At 40.6% G+C, this 19419-nt stretch overlaps 1 protein-coding gene across 8 annotated transcripts in view; it reads right to left on the bottom strand.

The window, feature by feature from the left end:
* Positions 1-945: 945 nt before the first annotated feature.
* The window catches only part of LOC112575506 (multiple epidermal growth factor-like domains protein 11), a 36845-nt gene continuing 18371 nt past the window's right edge, over positions 946-19419 (bottom strand). For 3 of the 8 annotated variants that reach the window (XM_025257418.1, XM_025257419.1, XM_025257416.1), the window contains 13 exons: positions 13435-13506; positions 11967-12118; positions 11500-11652; positions 9510-9764; positions 8806-8940; positions 7858-8010; positions 7245-7532; positions 6546-6680; positions 6077-6229; positions 4065-4322; positions 3358-3492; positions 2888-3039; positions 946-1127 (listed from right to left, as the gene is read on the bottom strand). In XM_025257418.1, coding sequence (XP_025113203.1) covers positions 1095-1127; positions 2888-3039; positions 3358-3492; positions 4065-4322; positions 6077-6229; positions 6546-6680; positions 7245-7532; positions 7858-8010; positions 8806-8940; positions 9510-9764; positions 11500-11652; positions 11967-12118; positions 13435-13496 — 2064 coding nt within the window. In that variant the 5' untranslated portion in view covers positions 13497-13506 and the 3' untranslated portion in view covers positions 946-1094. Of the gene's footprint in view, positions 1128-2887; positions 3040-3357; positions 3493-4064; positions 4323-6076; positions 6230-6545; positions 6681-7244; positions 7533-7857; positions 8011-8805; positions 8941-9509; positions 9765-11499; positions 11653-11966; positions 12119-13434; positions 13507-14081; positions 16011-19419 lie in introns of those variants that run through there. The other 5 variants (XM_025257420.1, XM_025257417.1, XM_025257423.1 and 2 more) reach the window with 5 other exon arrangements.

Below are 19419 nucleotides of genomic sequence, written 5' to 3'. Positions count from 1 at the left end.
TGCTTTCATCTCTTCCCTTTCTTCAGCATCTAAAGCGGCTACCTATTAAATTATTCTTTAAGAATCGAAATCATATAAAAGCTCTTCCGTCCTAATTTAACAAGCCGAGAACAAAGCGAGTTTCTTCGGTATTCACACCACACAGAACCATTGTCTACTCACTGTTAGTGCACGTATCCTGTGTGGTGTAGTAGTACCCGGGGTCACACCGACAGACACGTTTGTAGCACACACCGTGTGGCTCATCGCAGTCGTCGTCTGTCCCGCAACTTGTATTGTGCCAGGTCTTCAGCTCGCCTACAAGACAGTCACACTTGCTGACCGCTAATAACACTAGCCACAAACAATTCTAGCTCTGTGTCTACGAGTGTCTGACTGCCATGTGTAATATCTCTATTCCTCCGCTTTAATGTCACTTCTGCCTTCTCATCTTAATAGGTACTTCCTCCTCTAACCTTTGCATTCAGTTTTTTTTCTCTAGTAATAAAGTGAGAGATATTAACGACTTTCATGTAGTCTTGACAACAAAGAAATGGGGTAGTGGCCGCTGCAATGTTCTTCAGCGATACATTTCCCTCTGTAGTGCGCCAGGGTATTAATCCTTAACCCAATGTATCTTAGGTTAATTGCCATCTTACAATTTTTAGAAGGGAAGAAAACCATTAGCTCGTGGACATGAATAAACATTGAATGCTACATTTTTTAATCCGAAATATTATGTAAACATTGATCTGACAGTTGTTGGATGAAAATAATTACTTTAAACAACTTACTAGATTATCTTTACTGTAAGAAACAGACAAACTGATGTTTTACAATCTTTATGGACAAGGTGAGTACTACTCATAATTCTGCTACTTCTCACTTACTTGTAACAACACACTTCTTCGTGGCTTCATTGAACTTGAAGCTTGAATGACAGAAGCATCTGCCTGACAAGCAGTCGCTGTTTGTGTCAGGACAATCGATCCCGCTGTGACACAATAAGTTGTACCAGGTACGGTGTGAGGCGAATGTGGACTTGCAGGATCTCTGGTAGTGTGTCCAGCCTTTACTCGTCTTAGGAAACCAGTGTGAAAGAGACTCATGAGCTGTCACATTATGAAGCCGACAGAGACCTCCATGGGCTGGCACAAGAGGTAGGGAGAGATATATAAGTGAACATGATGCAAAACATTTTTAATAATGAAGAATGAAAGGAAGTTATCTGAACATTTACCGAAAGGTTATTCTATTCCTTAAAGGAATTCAGTAAAATGCGCGGTACGTAGTTGTATATTTGTAATTCTGTACTTTTGTTGCTAGGAGCATGCTTGTCACACACTAGTTTTATAATAATTATAAAGCTGTTTTTTTCTTCCATTTCTGCTGTAATCCACCAGTTTTGTCATTGAATAGTCCTCATGCTCGAGTCCTGGATGTCTTTTTATCAGTGTCCAGAGCTGCAGGGCGTGCTGAGGAGGTCTGGGCACTTATCAAAGATTAGCGATGAGAACACACTTTCCCACAAATGACAGTGTAGTTTCCTAAATAGCATTGCCTTTAGAAAAATGAGATAAGTGTGACAAGTTACACACTATCCAAGTTCTATATATTTCTAGATCGTTGTATTTGAGTTAAAGACTTTAAGTAGTTACGATACTTGTTTCTATTTTACATAAACCACTTGTCATTCAATGTCCATGCAAGAACATGCAAGGAGTGCCAAGATATAGTTAAAGATAGCTTTAGAAAAAATCGCCAATAATAAATGTGTGATTTTCTTAGCTCATATTCACGTACCAAAGTAGCGTGGTCTTAGCGATTGAAAGAAGAAGGAGACACGGAACGCAAAGGAACAGAATGATGAAGATGACTGATGACTCATAAAAACTAATGTACGAAACGAAAGGGAAATCAGACAACAACAACAACAACAAAGAGTGTCGGATTTCAGCAGAAGAAGTCGAGTAGGGAAGAAGCAATAAACCGAAAAAGTGGAGGAGTGATTTGAAATGGACAAGCATGATGTGGACTGTGTTAGTATTGCTCACGGATGAGGTGTGACTTCAGTGCAAATTGAAAAGATTCAATGATGGATAGGTGCGCATAGAAGTAGAACAGAAGAGTTGTATTGTCTAGCTGCACACGAAGTAAACATTCCGTGACCTCAAAAAGTCAGTCATTGTGTGCAGGACTGAGTGCCACAAACTGTGCAGGTAGCAATTTATATTGGCATCGGTTCATACCATTGTTCTTTATTTCTTTATGCACATGCAAATGTTTGACCATCATTTCAGGCCACTACACCAAAGAAAACAAGTTGATTGGTGGACGATTGAGCTATTCTTCCAATTCTTACTTTTATTCGGTCATAATTAAAGTGGAAGTCTCTAGTAAACACAGGAGTTTATCTCTTTATGTGAGGTGTAGTACATTCACACTCGACTGCAGTAGTACCTCAATAGTCGTGTGTTCAGTGTGATTTTACCTTTACACTTTCTTCCTAAACAAAGCAAACTACTATCAAAAGTTATTTAACGCATGAGCATTGTTATAATTCATGAAATTTCACATACTTCGTTTTATCACAACTAAATGATATATGGACCTTTTGATTTAAAAAAAGGTTGTAGATTATGGGGCGCTCAGTATGCTCTGAAACTGTTTTTCGTACTGTTTATTATGTATGCATCTACAAATGATAAAAATATATAGAGACTAAATATTTCAACATTGTTCCCGCTTCTTTTACAGGATTTCCGCTGATTTTCATGATAAAGTGCTATTAATAGAACAGCGCAAGACACGTGAAGCAGACTTTAGCAGTTCTAGAGTACACAGTAACCTTCCAACTCAAAAATCATTGTAGTATACCAATGTTTCAAGGCTTTTTCCCCATACACACCTTTGAAGTCAAAGGTGAGGCAACGATTGTCGGCCAGGCACCTGCCCTTGCAGACATCCACACTGACTCCATCCGAGCTAGCAAGGTGGTTTCCACGTAGAGCGCTGTCTGGATACTCTGTAAAGTTGCTCTGCACTCGCCTCTGCTGCATGCTAATATAAACAACTGTGGTAAGCAATTATTTACATACTTGTTAAGACAAAGTTAAATGTTATACATTTTGACGCATTTTAAACAACATCCACAATCAACTGAATAAATTTCTAAATTTTTTTTCGACCACAGTTTTTCCTTTCATTCTTTCTTCCTTTTCTTCAGTCTATCTAAATGCGGCTATATTGTTTCACAATTTATTTCTTTAATAATGCGAAAATCATATAAAAGCTCTTCCATCCCTAATTTTAACAAGCCGAGAACAAAGTCGAGTTTCTTCCGGTCATTCACACCACACAGAACCATTGTCTACTCACTGCTAGTACACGTATCCTGTGTGGTATAGTAGTACCCGGGGTGACACCGACACAGGTGTTTGTAGCACACACCGTGTGGCTCATCGCAGTCGTCGTCTGTCCCGCAGCTTGTATTGTGCCAGGTCTTTAGCTCGCCTACAAGACAGTCAAACTTGTGACCGCTGGTAACACTAGCCACAAACAATTCTAGCTCTGTGTCTACGAGTGTCTGACTGCCATGTGTACATATTCTTATTCCTCCGTTTTATTGTCACTTTTGCCTCCTCATCTTCACAGCCACTTCCTCCTCTAGCCTTTACATTTAGTTTTTTTCTCAAGTAATAAAGTGACAGTTAGTAACGACTTTCACGTAGTCTCGACAACAAAGATATGGGGTAGTGGCAGCTGCAATGTTCTTCAGCGATACATTCCACTCTGTGGTGCTACAGTGTATTAACCATTAAACCAAAGTATCCTAGGATAATAGCCATCTTACAATTTTTAGAAAGGAAGAACACCATTAGCTCGTGGACATGAATAAACATTGAATGCTACACTTTTTAAATCCGAAATATTATATAAACATTGATCTGACAGTTGTTGGATGAAAATAATTACTTTAAATAACTTACTAGATTACCTTTACTGTGAGAAACAGACAAACTGATGTTTTACAATCTTTATGGACAAGGTGAGTACTACTCATAATTCTGCTACTTCTCACTTACTTGTAACAACACACTTCTTCGTGGCTTCATTGAACTTGAAGCCTGAATGGCACATGCATCTGCCTGACAAGCAGTCGCTGTTTCGGTCTGGACAGGCGATCTTACTGTCACACAGTAAGTTGTACCAGGTATCGTTTGATGCAAAAGGGGACTTGCAGGATCTCTGGTAGTGGGTCCAGCCTTTACTCGTCTTAGGAGACCAGTCGGAGGAAGACTCAAGAGCTGTCACATGATGAAGTCGACAGAGACCTCCATGGCCTGGCACGGGAGGAAGAGAGAGATATATAACTAAACAGAATGCAAAACATTTTACACAAAAAAAGACTGAAAGCAAGTTATCTGAACGTTTCCCGAAAGGTTATTCTGTTACTTAAATGTATTCAGTAAAAGGCGCGGAACGTAGTTGTATATTCGTAATTCTGTACTTTTGTTGCTAGGAGCATGCTTGTCACACACTAGTTTTATAATAATTATAAAGCTGGTTTTTTTTCTTCCATTCCTGCTGTACTCCACCAGTTTTGTCATTGAATAGTCCTCATGCTAGAGTCCTGGATGTCTTTTTCTCAGTGTCCTGAGCTGCAGGGCGTGCTGAGGAGGTCTGGGCACTTATTAAAGATTAGCGATGAGAACACACTTTCCCACAAATGACAGTGTAGTTTCCTAAATAGCATTGCCCTTAGAAATATGAGATAAGTGTGACAAGTTACACACTATCCAAGTTCTATATATTTCTAGATCGTTGTATTTGAGTTAAAGACTTTAAGTAGTTACGATACTTGTTTCTAGTTTACATAAACCACTTGTCATTCAATGTCCATGCAAGAACATGCAAGGAGTGCCAAGATATAGTTAAAGATGGCTTTAGAAAAAATAGCCAATAATAAATGTGTGATTTTCTTAGCTCATATTCACGTACCAAAGTAGCGTGGTCTTAGCGATTGAAAGAAGAAGGAGACACGGACAGCAAAGGAACAGAATGATGAAGATGACTGATGACTCATAAAAACTAATGTACGAAACGAAAGGGAAATCAGACAACAACAACAACAAAGAGTGTCGGATTTCAGCAGAAGAAGTCGAGTAGGGAAGAAGCAATAAACCGGAAAAGTGGAGGAGTGATTTGAAATGGACAAGCATGATGTGGACTGTGTTAGTATTGCTCACGGATGAGGTGTGACTTCAGTGCAAATTGAAAAGATTCAATGATGGATAGGTGCGCATAGAAGTAGAACAGAAGAGTTGTATTGTCTAGCTGCACACGAAGTAAACATTCCGTGACCTCAAAAAGTCAGTCATTGTGTTCAGGACTGAGTGCCACAAACTGTGCAGGTAGCAATTTATATTGGCATCGGTTCATACCATTGTTCTTTATTTCTTTATGCACATGCAAATGTTTGACCATCATTTCAGGCCACTACACCAAAGAAAACAAGTTGATTGGTGGACGATTGAGCTATTCTTCCAATTCTTACTTTTATTCCGTCATAATTAAAGTGGAAGTCTCTAGTAAACACAGGAGTTTATCTCTTTATGTGAGGTGTAGTACATTCACACTCGACTGCAGTAGTACCTCAATAGTCGTGTGTTCAGTGTGATTTTACCTTTACACTTTCTTTCCTAAAAAAGCAAACACTATCAAAAGTTATTTAAGCGCATGAGCATTGTTATACATTCATGAAATTTCACATACTTCGTTTTATCACAACTAAATGATATATGGACCTTTTGATTAAAAAAAGGTTGTAGATTATGGGGCGCTCAGTATGCTCTGAAACTGTTTTTCGTACTGTTTATTATGTAGGCATCTACAAATGATAAAAATATATAGAGACTAAATATTTCAACATTTCCGCTTCTTTACAGGATTTCCGCTGATTTTCATGATAAAGTGCTATTAAATAGAAAGCGCAAGACACGTGAAGCAGAACTTTGAGCAGTTCTAGAGTACACAAGTAACCTTCCAACTCTAACATCATTAGTATACCAATGTTTCAAGCTTTCCCCATACACACCTTTGAAGTCAAAAGTGAGGCAACGATTGTCGGCCAGGCACCTGCCCTTGCAGACATCCACACTGACTCTATCCGAGCTAGCAAGGTGGTTTCCACGTAGAGCGCTGTCTGGATACTCTGTAAAGTTGCTCTGCAACTCGCCTCTGCTGCATGCTAATATAAACAACTGCGTAAGCAATTATTTACATACTGGTTAAGACCAAGTTAAATGTTAGACATTTTGACGCATTTCAAAAAACATCCACAATCAAGTAAACAAATTTCTAGCTTTTTTTCCGCCAAAGTGTTCCCTTTCATTTTTTCTGCCTTTTATTCAGTCTATCTAACTGCGGCTATACTCTATTACAATTTATTTCTTTAAGAATGCGATAATCATATAAAAGCTCTTCCGTCCCTAACTTTAACAAGTCGAGAACAAAGTCGAGTTTCTTCCGGTCATTCACACCACACAGAACCATTGTCTACTCACTGCTAGTACACGTATCCTGTGTGGTGTAGTAGTACCCGGGGTGACACCGACAGACACGTTTGTAGCACACACCGTGTGGCTCATCGCAGTCGTCGTCTGTCCCGCAACTTGTATTGTGCCAGGTCTTCAGCTCGCCTACAAGACAGTCACACTTGTGACCGCTGGTAACACTAGCCACAAACAATTCTAGCTCTGTGTCTACGAGTGTCTGACTGCCATGTGTACATATTCTTATTCCTCCGCTTTAATGTCACTTCTGCCTCCTCATCTTAATAGGTACTTCCTCCTCTAACCTTTACATTCAGTTTTTTTCTCAAATAATAAAGTGACAGTTAGTACAACTTTCACGTAGTCTCGACAACAAAGATATGGGGTAGTGGCAGCTGCAATCTTCTGCAGCGATACATTCCACTCTGTGGTGTACCAGTACATTAACCCTTAAACCAATGTATGTTAGGTTAATTGCCATCTTACAATTATTAGAAAGGAAGAAAACCGTTAGCCCGTAGACATGAATAAACAGTGAATGCTACAAATCCGAAATATTATGTAAACATTGATCTGACAGTTGTTGAATGAAAATAATTACTTTAAATAACTTACTAGAGTATCTTGACTGTAAGAAACAGACAAACTGACGGTATACAACGTTTGGGGACAAACTGAAAACTACTCATCATTCTACTACTTCTCACTTACTTGGAGCACGACACTCCATCTCGGCTTCATTGAACTTGAAGCCTGACTGACAAAAGCATCTGCCTGACAAGCAGTCGCTGTTTCGGTCATAACAATCGATCCCACTGTTACACAGTAAGTTGTACCAGTTATCGTGTGACGCAAAAGTAGACTTGCAGGATCTCTGGTAGTGTGTCCAGCCTTTACTCCTCTTAGGATACCAGTCTGACGGAGACTCATGAGCTGTCACATTATGAAGCCGACAGAGACCTCCATGGGCTGGCACGGTAGGTAGAGAAAGAGACAGAACTGAACATGACGGAAAACATTTTGAACAAAGAAGACTGAAAGCAAGTTATCTGAACATTTCCCGAAAGGTTATTCTATTACTTAAAGGTATTCAACAAAAGGCGCGGTACGTAGTTGTATATTTGTAATTCTTTACTGTTCTCTTGCTGGGAGCATGCCTGTCACACACTAGTTTTACAATAATTATAAAGTGAAATGTTTTGTCCATTCCTGCTATGCTCCCCCAGTTTTGTCATTGAATAGTCTTGATGCCAGAGTGCTGGATGTCTTTTTCTCAGTGTGGTATATAGTATATCAATGTTTCAAGGCTTTTTCCCATACAAACCTTTGAAATCAAAGGTGAGGCAACGATTGTCAGCCTGGCACTTGCCCTTGCAGTCTTCCACACTGATTCCATTGATGACATCAAGGAGATTTCCACGTAGAGCGCTGTCTGGATACTCTGTAAAGTTGCTCTGCAACTCGCCTGTGCTGCATGCTAATATAAACAACTGTGGTAAGCAATTATTTACATACTTTTTAAGTTGAAGTTACTTCTTCTATATTTTAATGAATTTCGAACGACATCCACAATCAAGTCAATCAATTCCTAATAATTTTTTTTCTTTCTTTCTTCCTTTTAATCAGTCTGTCTAAATGCGTTATATCAGTGATGCCCAACCTTTTTCGGCCTGCGGGCCATATCTACTTCGGACAACCGTGTCGCGGGCCATATCCATTTCGGACAGCCGTGTCGCGGGCCACTTCACCGCAAAAATACAAAAAAGAAAAAAAAATAGAGCAGATACATTTTTTTTTTATTAGAAACAAGTTGTACTTACCATTAATTATGTAGTAATTAGTGGGATATTTGAAGTTGTTTTCCCGAAACCAACTTCTGAATGTCCGGCCTCATCGTACAGACACCAAGTCGGAGCACTGAATCGAAATGTACGTCCATCGCAAAAAAAGATTGGGAAACGCCCCTACGTGGGGATAAATACTTCTCTTCCCTTTTTTTTTTTTTCGTTTTTTTAAGGTCTTCTACTATTACTAACATGCCCATTTCCTGCACTGTGGGCAGAAGTTTCGCGGGCCGGATGGCACCGCGTCGAGGGCCGGATATGGCCCGCGGGCCGTATGTTGTGCATCCCTGCGTTATATTGTTTTACACTTTATTTCTTTAAGAATGCGAAAATAATATAAAAGCTCTTCCATCCCTAACTTTAACAAGCCGAGAACAAAGTCGAGTTTCTTCCGTCAAGCACACCACACAGAACCATTGTCTACTCACTGCTAGTACACGTATCCTGTGTGGTGTAGTAGTACCCGGGGTGACACCGACAGACACGTTTGTAGCACACGCCGTGTGGCTCATCGCAGTCGTCGTCTGTCCCGCAACTTGCATTGTGCCAAGTCTTTAGCACGCCTACAAGACAGTCAAACTTGTGACCGCTGGTAACACTAGCCACAAACAATTCTAGTTCTATGTCTACAAAAATCTGACTGCCATGTGTACATATTCTTATTCCTCCGGTTTAATGTCCCTTCTGCCTTCTCATCTTCACAGCCACTTCCTCCTCTAACCTTTACACTCAGTTTTTTTCTCAAGTAATAAAGTGACAGTTAGTAATGACTTTCACGTCGTCTCGACACAAAGATATGGGGTAATGGCAGCTGCAATGTTTTTCATCGATACATTACCCTCTGTGGTGCAGTGTATTAACCCTAAAACCAATGTATCTTAGGTTAATTGCTATTTTACAATTATTAGAAAGGAAGAAAACCGTTAGCTCGTGCATATGAATAAACAGTGAATGCCACACTTTTTAAATCTGAAATGTTAGAACAAACATTGATCTGACAGTTGTTTGATGAAAATAATTACTTTAAACAACTTACGAGGGTATCTTGACTGTAAGAAACAGACAAACTGACGGTATACAACGTTTGGGGACAAGGTGAGTACTACTCATCATTCTACAGCTTCTCACTTACTTGTAACACACTTCTTCATGGCTTCATTAAAGTTGAAGCCTAATTGACAGAAGCATCTGCCTGACAAGCAGTCGCTGTTCGGGTCTGGACAGTTGATCCTGCTATTACACAGTAAGTTGTACCAGTTGTCGTCTGTGGCCAAAGTGGACTTGCAGGATCTCTGGTAGTGGGTCCAGCCTGTACTCGTCTTAGGAGACCAGTCTGAGGGAGCCTCACGAGCGGTGACATTATGAAACCGACATTGACCTCCATTGGCTGGCACAGCAGTTAGAGAGAGAGAGACATAACTGAACATGATGCAAGACATTTTGAACAAGGAAGGCTTAAAGCAAATTATCTGAACTTTTCCCGAAAGGTTATTCTATTACTTAAACGTTTTCAGCAGAATGCGCGGTACGTAGTTGTATATTTGTAATTATTTACTGTTGTCTTGCGAGGAGCGTGCCTGTCACACACTAGTTTTACAATAATTATAAAGCGGGTTTGCTGTACTCCACCAGTTTTGTCAGTCCACAGTCCTGATACTAGAGTCCTGGATGTCTTCTTCTCAGAATCTGGAGCTGCAGGGCGTGCTGAAGAGGTCTAGGCACTTATCTATGATTACGATGAGAATACATTTTCCCACAAATGGCAGTGTATTTTCACAGATAGCATTCTCTTTTATAAATATGAGATATCAGATAAGATACCCACTATCTAAGTTCTATACATTTCTAGATCGTTGTATTTGAGCTTGAGACTTTAAAAAGTCACGATATTTGTTTCTGATTTACATAAATCACTTGCCATTCAAGGTTTATGCAAGTACAATTGTATGCATGGAGTGCCAAGATAGATAAACATAAGTTGCAAGATAGCTGAATGAAGAATAAATAATAATAAATTTGTGTTTGCATAGCTCACACTCCCGCTCCAAAGTGACATGGTCTTAGCGATTGACAGAAGAAGACACGGACAGCAAAGGAACAGAATGATGAAGATGACTGATGACTCATAATAACTAATGTACGAAACGAAAGGAAGAATCAGAGAACAAGAACTACAAGTGTCGGTAGTCAGCAGAGAAGCACGAGGAGGGAAGAAGCAATAAACGGAAAAAGTGGAGAAAGGAGTGGTTGACAAATGACAAACATGATGTGGACTGTGTTAGTATTGCTCAAGGATGAGGTGTGACTACAGTTCAAATTGAAAAGATTCAATGATGGATAGGTGCGCATAGAAGTAGAACAGAAGAGTTGTATTGTTTAGCTGCACACTAAGTAAATATTCCGTGACCTTAAAAAGTAAAAGTAAGTTATTGTGTGCAGGGCTTGGTACCACAAACTGTGCAGGTAGCAATTTTAAATTAGCAGCGGTTCATAACATTATTATTTATTTCTTTATGCTAGCGCACCTGCAAATTTTTGAACATCATTTCAGGCCAGTACAGCAAAGAAAACAAATGTATTGGTGGACGATTGAGCCATTTCTTATTTTTATTCGGTCAGAATTAAAGTGGAAGTCTCTAGTAAATACAGGAGTTTATCTCTTTATATGTTGTCTAGTACATTCACACTCCACTGCAGTAGTAACTAAATAGTCGTGGGTTTAGCGTCATTTTACCTTTACACTTTCTTCCTAAAGAAAGCAAACATCTATCTTAAGTTAATTACCACACGAGCGATTTATAAGTCAATGCAATTTCACACACTTTGTTTTATCACAACTAAATGTATTAAGTACCTTTTGCATTCAAAAAATTGTTTGTAGATTATGGGGCGTTAAGTATGCTCTAAAAATGTTTTTTGTTTTATTTATGTATGCGTATACAAATATAAAGAGACTAAATATTTCAACATTGTTCCCATTTTTAACGTGGTTTTCGTTGATTTTCATGATAAAGTTCTATATATAGAACACAGGGCAGCACACATGAAGCAGACTTTAGCAGTTCTAGAGTACACAGTCACCTGCCATCTCTAAGATAATTTTAGTCTACTATCATACAAACCTTTAAAATCAAAGGTGAGGCAACGCCTAAGGGTCTGGCACCTGCCCTTGCAGTATTCCAGACTGATTCCATTAATGCGATCAAGGTGGTTTCCACGTATAGCGCTGTCAGGATACTCTGTAAAGTTGCTCTGCAACTCGCCTGTGCTGCATGCTAATATAAACAACTGTGGTAAGCAATAATTTACATACTTTTTAAGTTGAAGTTACTTCTTCTATATTTTGATTTCGAACAACATCCACAATCAAGTTAAAAAATTTCTAATTTTATTTGTCGGTCCACTTGTTATCTTTTATTCGTTCTTACTTTTTTCAGTCTATCTAAATGCGGCTACATTGTTTTACAATTTATTCCTTAAAGAATGCGAAAATCATATAAAACCTCTTCCTTCCTTAACTTTAACAAGCCGAGAATAAAGTCAAGTTTGTTGCGGTCAAGCATACCACACAGAACCATTGTCTACTCACTGCTAGTACACGTATCGTTTGTGGTGTAGTAGTACCCTGGGTCACACCGACACTGATTTTCATAGCAAACGGCAAGTGGCTGATTGCAATCGTCGTTTGTCCTGCAGTTTTTATTGTGCCAGGTCTTTATCTCGCAGTCTTTCCCTTGGCATCTAGAATTATTACGTTTTAAAATTATTAATAATTCATTAGTATTAATTTTTTTTTTACTTTAACACCCCCAACTCCCCCCAAAAAACTAGGACTTCCTCAGATCCATGATTGTCAAACATATACCTTATGAATTTTTAGACCATAGATTTTTTTTAATTATTGTCTCATTAGGGCTGTATGTTCCTTTTACAATAATGTTTAATATTTTAACTCCTCTTTCACAATAAGAGACCATATGGTATATTGATATTGTATAATACACGCTTTGCGTGCTACTGATACCAGTCACTAACAAAGATCTTACCATGAGACATACAGACAGTTTGAACACACAATGGAGACTAGCACGGTAAAGCAGACATCTAGATGACCGGGATGCCGTTTGAAGAGTTAGGAAGCTTTAAGTACTTAGACGCCACCTTCTACAGCTCCACCAAAGGTATCCGCAACAACAGAAGCGGAAATGGTTGGTCTGGTGCACTCATAAAATTAGGTTTAATACTAAAATCTCTACAGGTCCCTTGTAGTACCAACCTTGCATTACAAATGTGCAACATGTACTCTGCTTGCCGATAAGGAGAGGAGAATATGAGAACATGTGGCTGAGAGGACTACTGGTGATTTTGTACAGGGAACATACAAATAATGACTTGGTACGAATCTCGGTTGCAGCACTCGTAGGACAGCAGGAAGCTCTTCTTGCAATAGTCAAGTCACGTGAGCTGGTGAGGTCTGGCCACGTGACCCGACACGACTCTATGTCAAAATCTGTCCTTCAAGGTACCTTAGAAGGGGTCGATGCCAGTGTTGCCAGAGAAAGAACTGACTCACGAGCATCAAGGAGTTGGCCTGTGCAGGACCACCTCACTAGCGCCCCAAACTATTGCAGTTGCAATACTTTATTACATGTTAGGGACTGATGCTCATAAGACATTTCGCTGGCGACTGTATGCCCTCAATATCACGCACTACAACACATCTTAATTAATCCTTTTCATTAAATTGTTTGTCTGCCAGTGTTACCATTACATAGCACATCAGACATCACATGATACCTCAAGTAAAAGATTCAATGTTAACATACATAAAAACAAACAAACAGAAAGACCGGGCGCTCCGGGAAGTGAAGCAAGCAGTGTGAGACAATAGACTATGGTGAAACATGTCACTTAAACAATTCTTATTTTAATATTTGTCATTATTTACATATTATTTTGACGACTGACAAATGATTACGCATTTCATTTTGTTAATGATTGGTAAACCTTTTGCATGTATTGTAAGCTAAAAGTCAAGAAGAGTCAACACGTTTTACCTTTCTGTATCCTTCGCCAGGACACGAGACACGCACAGAAGAAATAACAAGAATCGCAGCATTTGTATCCACCTATTAAGCACATGCAACAACGAGAAGTTTCGTGAGTCTTTCTTGTATAATATTTCTAAATCATATTAATTTAAATCAGCAAAATATTTTCTACTTAAAATATTTTTAAAAATTCATAATAAAATATTTGGCAAATATCATTCGCAGAAACATACACAAATGGAAGCGATAACTCAAAGCTTTAGACTAAAACTAGGTTAGTGTGTCTGGCATGCATGAACACATAAAGTACAATAGACACAGTGTGAAAAGTGACAACAAATAGTAATCAACAAAGGTATGTAGGAAAGACAGCCTATTCAAGAGATAATAAGATAATAAATAAGAGAAACGGTTAGTAACATAACTTGCTACAACACAATAGGGTATGCTTCTCCCTTTGATACATTATTTCATAAAGCGTGTACAGACAAAAAGTGACTAGCAGTGTCTAAGAAAGGGTACAAAGAAGAAAATACAGGAAGACAGAACAGCTTATAGCAGTGACAGAAAAGCTGACAGAAATCTACTAACAGTAAAGAAACAAAACTACAATCAATTAAAAATCAAGTCTCTAGAAAATGCAGTCAACAAACCAAAAGACCTCTTCCTCTCTTTACTATTCTTCACAAAATGATCTTCCCTCTAGTCGTTACAACGGTAATGAGCATACAGTGCGTTGTCTGACGTGCAGACGCGTGGCATCACAGGGGAAGATGAAAGCAGCGAGCTGACGTCTGATAAAATCATCGGTTATCTAAGACGCCATCGTAGCCCGCTCCTGACAGTTTCTTAATGAAATTAGCCTTATAACTATGTCTTGATATCTTTGTGATTTTTCTCTCAGCATCTGCTTGTCCTTAAAAAATACCTTACACCATTTTTTCCCCCAAAATACTAATTATAGTTTTTCAACACCTAGTCTAATAAGAAAATTAACAAAGCAAATTAGGTTGACACGTGACGCAATATGAGGCTATGAATACGCAGACTATCATCGAGTCACAACAATGCAAAGAGTACAAAATGAAACAAACACACTTTCCTTCTAATCTCTGGATCTTCGTATGACGAACGCTCCCCCCTGGAGCGTACAGTTCTTCAGTCTCGAATAGTTCTTCACGGCAGCGTCGTTCACGATGGACTGCCTCTAGACAACCAGTAGTGGACAGCCACAGACCTGCCTTGGCACACTACTGTCACTACTGGCTGAGTTGACAAGTCACACACCGCTGCCCCTGGCAATGACGATGGCGATGACGTTGAGAGTGAGTTTCCTGACGCACTGTCCCTAGCTCACTGGCATTGCTGCTCCTCTGGTTGCCCCAGGCTACGGACGCAGATGCGGCGACGATCTCAGGCGACAGTGGTCCGGCACCGGCTCCAGACGTCCAAGACCCCAGAGGCACACAGGAACAGCAATCACTACCCCAGCGGTTGCCCCAGACAACGGGTGGCAGAGTTGCTGTAGCCGGTTCTGACGGTGTACCTCCTTCTTGACGTCTGCGAGGACGGAGACCCCTTTCTCACTCTCACGGTTCCAGACTGTAAGTGCCAGCAAGTAGCGCGATACGTTCGGTGGAACGGGCCCCCTACAGACTTGCTGCTTACATTATACGACGCTCAGAGATGGTAGTCTCTGCTGATGTTTCTGGGGAAAGGCCTCGACTACCCATCTAACCCTAACTATATACTACGAGGGCACGTGACTACACGCCACCCCTCCTACCCGGTTCTAACGCTATCTTTCTAGTACTAAGGCCACTACTGACCACCGCGCTATTCTCTACTACTACACCTTACACCCCCTTACCCTGGGCCTCTATCGCCTCCATCAATCAAGGCGACCTGTCAAGTCAATGAAAACGAACAGAGAGGCTTCCCTCCACTGTCCGCTTTCATTGACCGCGGCCCACCTGTAATTATCTATACCCGCGTTGGCTCTGTCGTGGCCTTGAACCAAGCTGGTGCCTGACACCTCCCTACTCTGGCCTCGATCGCCCCTATCAATCACGGCGACCTGTCAAGTAGAAACGGACAGAAAGGCTTCCTCTCGCTGTCCGCTTCCTTTGACCACGGCCCACCTGTAATTATCTACACCCGCTTCAGCTGCTGTTCTGGCCTTGAACCAGGCTGGTTCATGACAATATTACACTACTCCATGTGGGATGCGTAAACAAGTGCCACAGTAAACATCTGCGAGGGCCGCTCAAAATTGTCTACACCAGACAAGTGAGAGTGTGATAGGCCGGGGTGACGGCAATCATAGCCTCTACCATCTCCACGTGCTCCTACCCCTAGAGTTTCACGACACAAACCCTCGTACTGGCTTCGCCTTCTCGTACACACACACACTATCACACACACACACAATCACACTACCACAGGCCACGCCCCTACTCCGTCCAATAAAGGTTTTCATAACTAAAGTGTTTACCATGCAAGGAGGAAATGAATGAATGAATGAGTCTTATAACGCGCAAAATCCGAATCCTTGAGAAACGCTCAATGCGCCGAAATGTTACAGAAAAGTACACCAAATAATCCACATTATCAGCTGCAGAAAACCAAAAGGAAAGTTAGAATCAAACGATCGGACGGCTAAAAAAGGACCACAGTTGTGAGCGAACGATCTGCTGCTGCAAAGCGCATGACCACTACTCACAAACACAGGTCCACAAATCAGGAGAAGGAAAAACAGATGATCACATGGGCAGTGTAGGAAAAATGAAGGGTAAGGTCATCAGGTGCTGGGCCCTGCAGTACAGTCGTCAGTCCTCTTGACGAGTGCTGAGCTACATGCACTGTGGTCGTATCTCTGTGACCTGTATATAGCTGATCCATACAGGCCACACTGTCAAACTGCACGATGACCCCCTCTGATGATTGTGATCAACATCTACAAGCCGCATGATGTAAGTGTCTTTGTGTTGCATTCTGCGAACTGACTGATCTACAGGCTGATGTCGATCGCTCTCGCGTGCTTCACTCACTGTCACAGCGAACTTGAGTTGTAGTAAAGAAAGTGAAGCGACGATCCCCTTTGTCATTGTATAATATGATAATATTCCTTCATAGTCTTAAGATGTTCTCAGTATATGCTCAAAATGGTACCGATGTCATCGATCCTTGTTATCTGGAGTCATCACCGTTAGATCTACAGTGATCGCCCATATTAACCACAAATAACACAAAACTACAAATAGTTTGCACTTCTTTCTGTGGAACGGCTGAGACTTTCAGCTGCCAGTGTTAGTAGCAGCTGCGCAAAGGACTGTTAGTGTCCGCCATAGAAGCAAACTCCGAGAAAAGCTCTTGTATCTGAAATATCGTGTGGCAACAGCCTGTCCTCAGTGTTCACAGAGCAGGAAAACAGGGTCTTGTTATCTGCACAATGGTGGGAAGGTGATGTCAATGGTAAGGCTGACTTGCTGGTGTACAATCAGGCAGTTTAGCAAGTCGTCTGCCATGGGCCCGTACTGGATCTCAACGGCCCTGAGTTCAGATCTACAGCTTGGAAAGCCATAGTGTCGTCATAGTGTCGTCATAGTGTCGTCATACAGTAGCAACGCAGAATAGAGCAATGATGAAATCACAAAACAGAGGAAAACTGCATGAACACATTTTGAAAGCAAAGGACTGACTTGTGTGATCTTCAAGATCTTCAGGGAAAAAAAAACCCGTTATGCAGAGAAGACCAGAAGTCGACAGAAAATCCGAAATCGCAGAAGAAACCAAAGTCAAATAGTCTTGCACAGCAACGACGAAACGAAAAAAAAAGCACCAGGCTAACCAATGGGCACCAAAAACACAGCAAACTAATAAAAATACAAAAATTGCGGAGAACCGCTCCCTCAAACCTGCCAGGTTTTAAGGTTTTTAATGATACAAATATATAGTCGCGGTGTTTTGTCTTTGTAGACAAGACAATGAACAGAGTATGTGACGGCGTATTTCACTGGGAACAGCGGTGAGTAGTCGCACAGATCATCGCAATGAGTGATGGTAAAATATATTATCAAAAGGTTAATCTATTGGTATATTTTACTTAATGAGCTATCAAGACCTTCTGAGTAGAGTAATGGATATTGTCCTTCTATATTTTCGATTCTCATCATTTAGTTTAGAAAATCAGCGACATCTGCTACAGTTCTATAGTCCCTCCCCATGTAAAATGTTTGAGCTTTTTTCTGACTGACACCGCCAACTGGCAGTAATTTGATGGCACTGGCAGACAAAGGTAAACAAATTAGTTGTTTATACCTGGCGTAATCACCTTCAATTTTACGGCTTTAGCAATAAAAAACGAAACTGTATTGCATTCGTGAAATCTTGTAGTACATTTGTGAGATTGGATGTGGTTCTCGGGACATTGGCTTACATCCCACTTATATCAGGTAGAATATAAACCATTGCAATACCACTCTACTATCACTGTTGGTAACTAAGGTCCCAGTCGTTCCCTTTATGAAACATCTGTTTATTTCTAATCGCCAGAAGATTATTATGATAGTCTGTAGTAAAGACATAGTTCCCTTAATGAGCGGGCATATTGAAAGCTGCCTGTAACATTGTGACTTAATACAAATCATCTCAAACACAAAGGAAGTATGTGAGTGTATGATTGAGCTTGTGTTGACAATTGGAAAACCAAAGAATTATAGTGATGGTGGTGTGTATGGGCCACTTGTGATGTAAGCTAAATCTCCCTAAGATGTGAATTCGTGACCTTCTCCAAGAACTGCAAATTGTGCTTTTGATGTATATGGTGTTCACGCCTATCTCTGATGTCTCTTATGACAATCACTCACAAATCCCTCACTTGTTCACCTTTTCAGGCCTAGCGCTTGCCATAAGCAGTAAAGTATAGAGGAGACAAGAAAGACAAGACACAGACAGCAGACTAAACTCTGTTCTCAAAACTTCACTGACAAAACAAGCAGACGATCGCCCAGCGATGATGGTGTGGAGTGCCGGTGGTAAAGGTCGAGACGGACGGTAGCAGGAACTGAGATGGAACCCGGTGGTCACCATGTTAGTGTAGTTTGCATAAGTATTTCCCACGTGACTTCTATCGAGACTATGCATCACGTGTGCCTATACGTCACATTGGCTTGAGATGACATTAATGTTAAAAATGTGTTTATTATATGAATATCATCTAATTTGTTTGTTTCTCGAGTAATCAGGCTGCAAAGTTGATGCCATCAAAAACTGGAAAAGAATATCGAGTGTTGTTTGATGTGAGAAGAAAAGTAAAAGTTACAGCATCCTTTTTAAAGTTTCTGTGTGTGGTGATGGACGAGTATAGGTTCGTGATGAGTGAACTGTACTTATATAAGAAATACATTTCATCTTACTGCAGCTCAATCCAACAGGTAGAGTCCATAAATCCCGTCACATACGAGCAAGAAAGGGGCAGAGAGCTCTTCAATCATGTGTATTTATTATAGATTATCATGGAGCTGACCCTAGTTGTTTGTGTAGATAGAGGATGACAAACTAAATGGTTGATGCACAGTGTCTGACATCTCCAATCACCATGACCCTACAGCCAGGTGGGGTCAGATCATCAGCTAAACGTCCAATGTATAATACAACAAACAATATAGAACAGCGGTGATCTTGGACAAAGGATTCTTGTCACGTGACGCTGCATTTTCCAGCTAGCAACCTCTTATCTCCCGTGTCAACTGCTGCTGATTGCGGCATGAAAAGGAGGTAAATATTCAGAGCATTTAGATCACGTGACTCTTGATGATCTTCTTGAATGTTTTGACATCTCCTCACCAAAGGCCGCTCGAAAGTTCCTACATGTTATCGATGTTGTCAGGTGTGAGAGGGCAAAGCGGTTTACGCCGAGGCAGCAGCTAAGACCACATGGCGGCAAAAGTAATGACACATGCAGAAAAGAAGCCGCGACCCCGAGACGAG

Source organism: Pomacea canaliculata, linkage group LG11 (assembly GCF_003073045.1).
Source record: "Pomacea canaliculata isolate SZHN2017 linkage group LG11, ASM307304v1, whole genome shotgun sequence".
Taxonomy (NCBI): Eukaryota; Metazoa; Mollusca; class Gastropoda; order Architaenioglossa; family Ampullariidae; genus Pomacea; species Pomacea canaliculata.
This window is presented reverse-complemented; position numbering and strand designations above follow the sequence as displayed.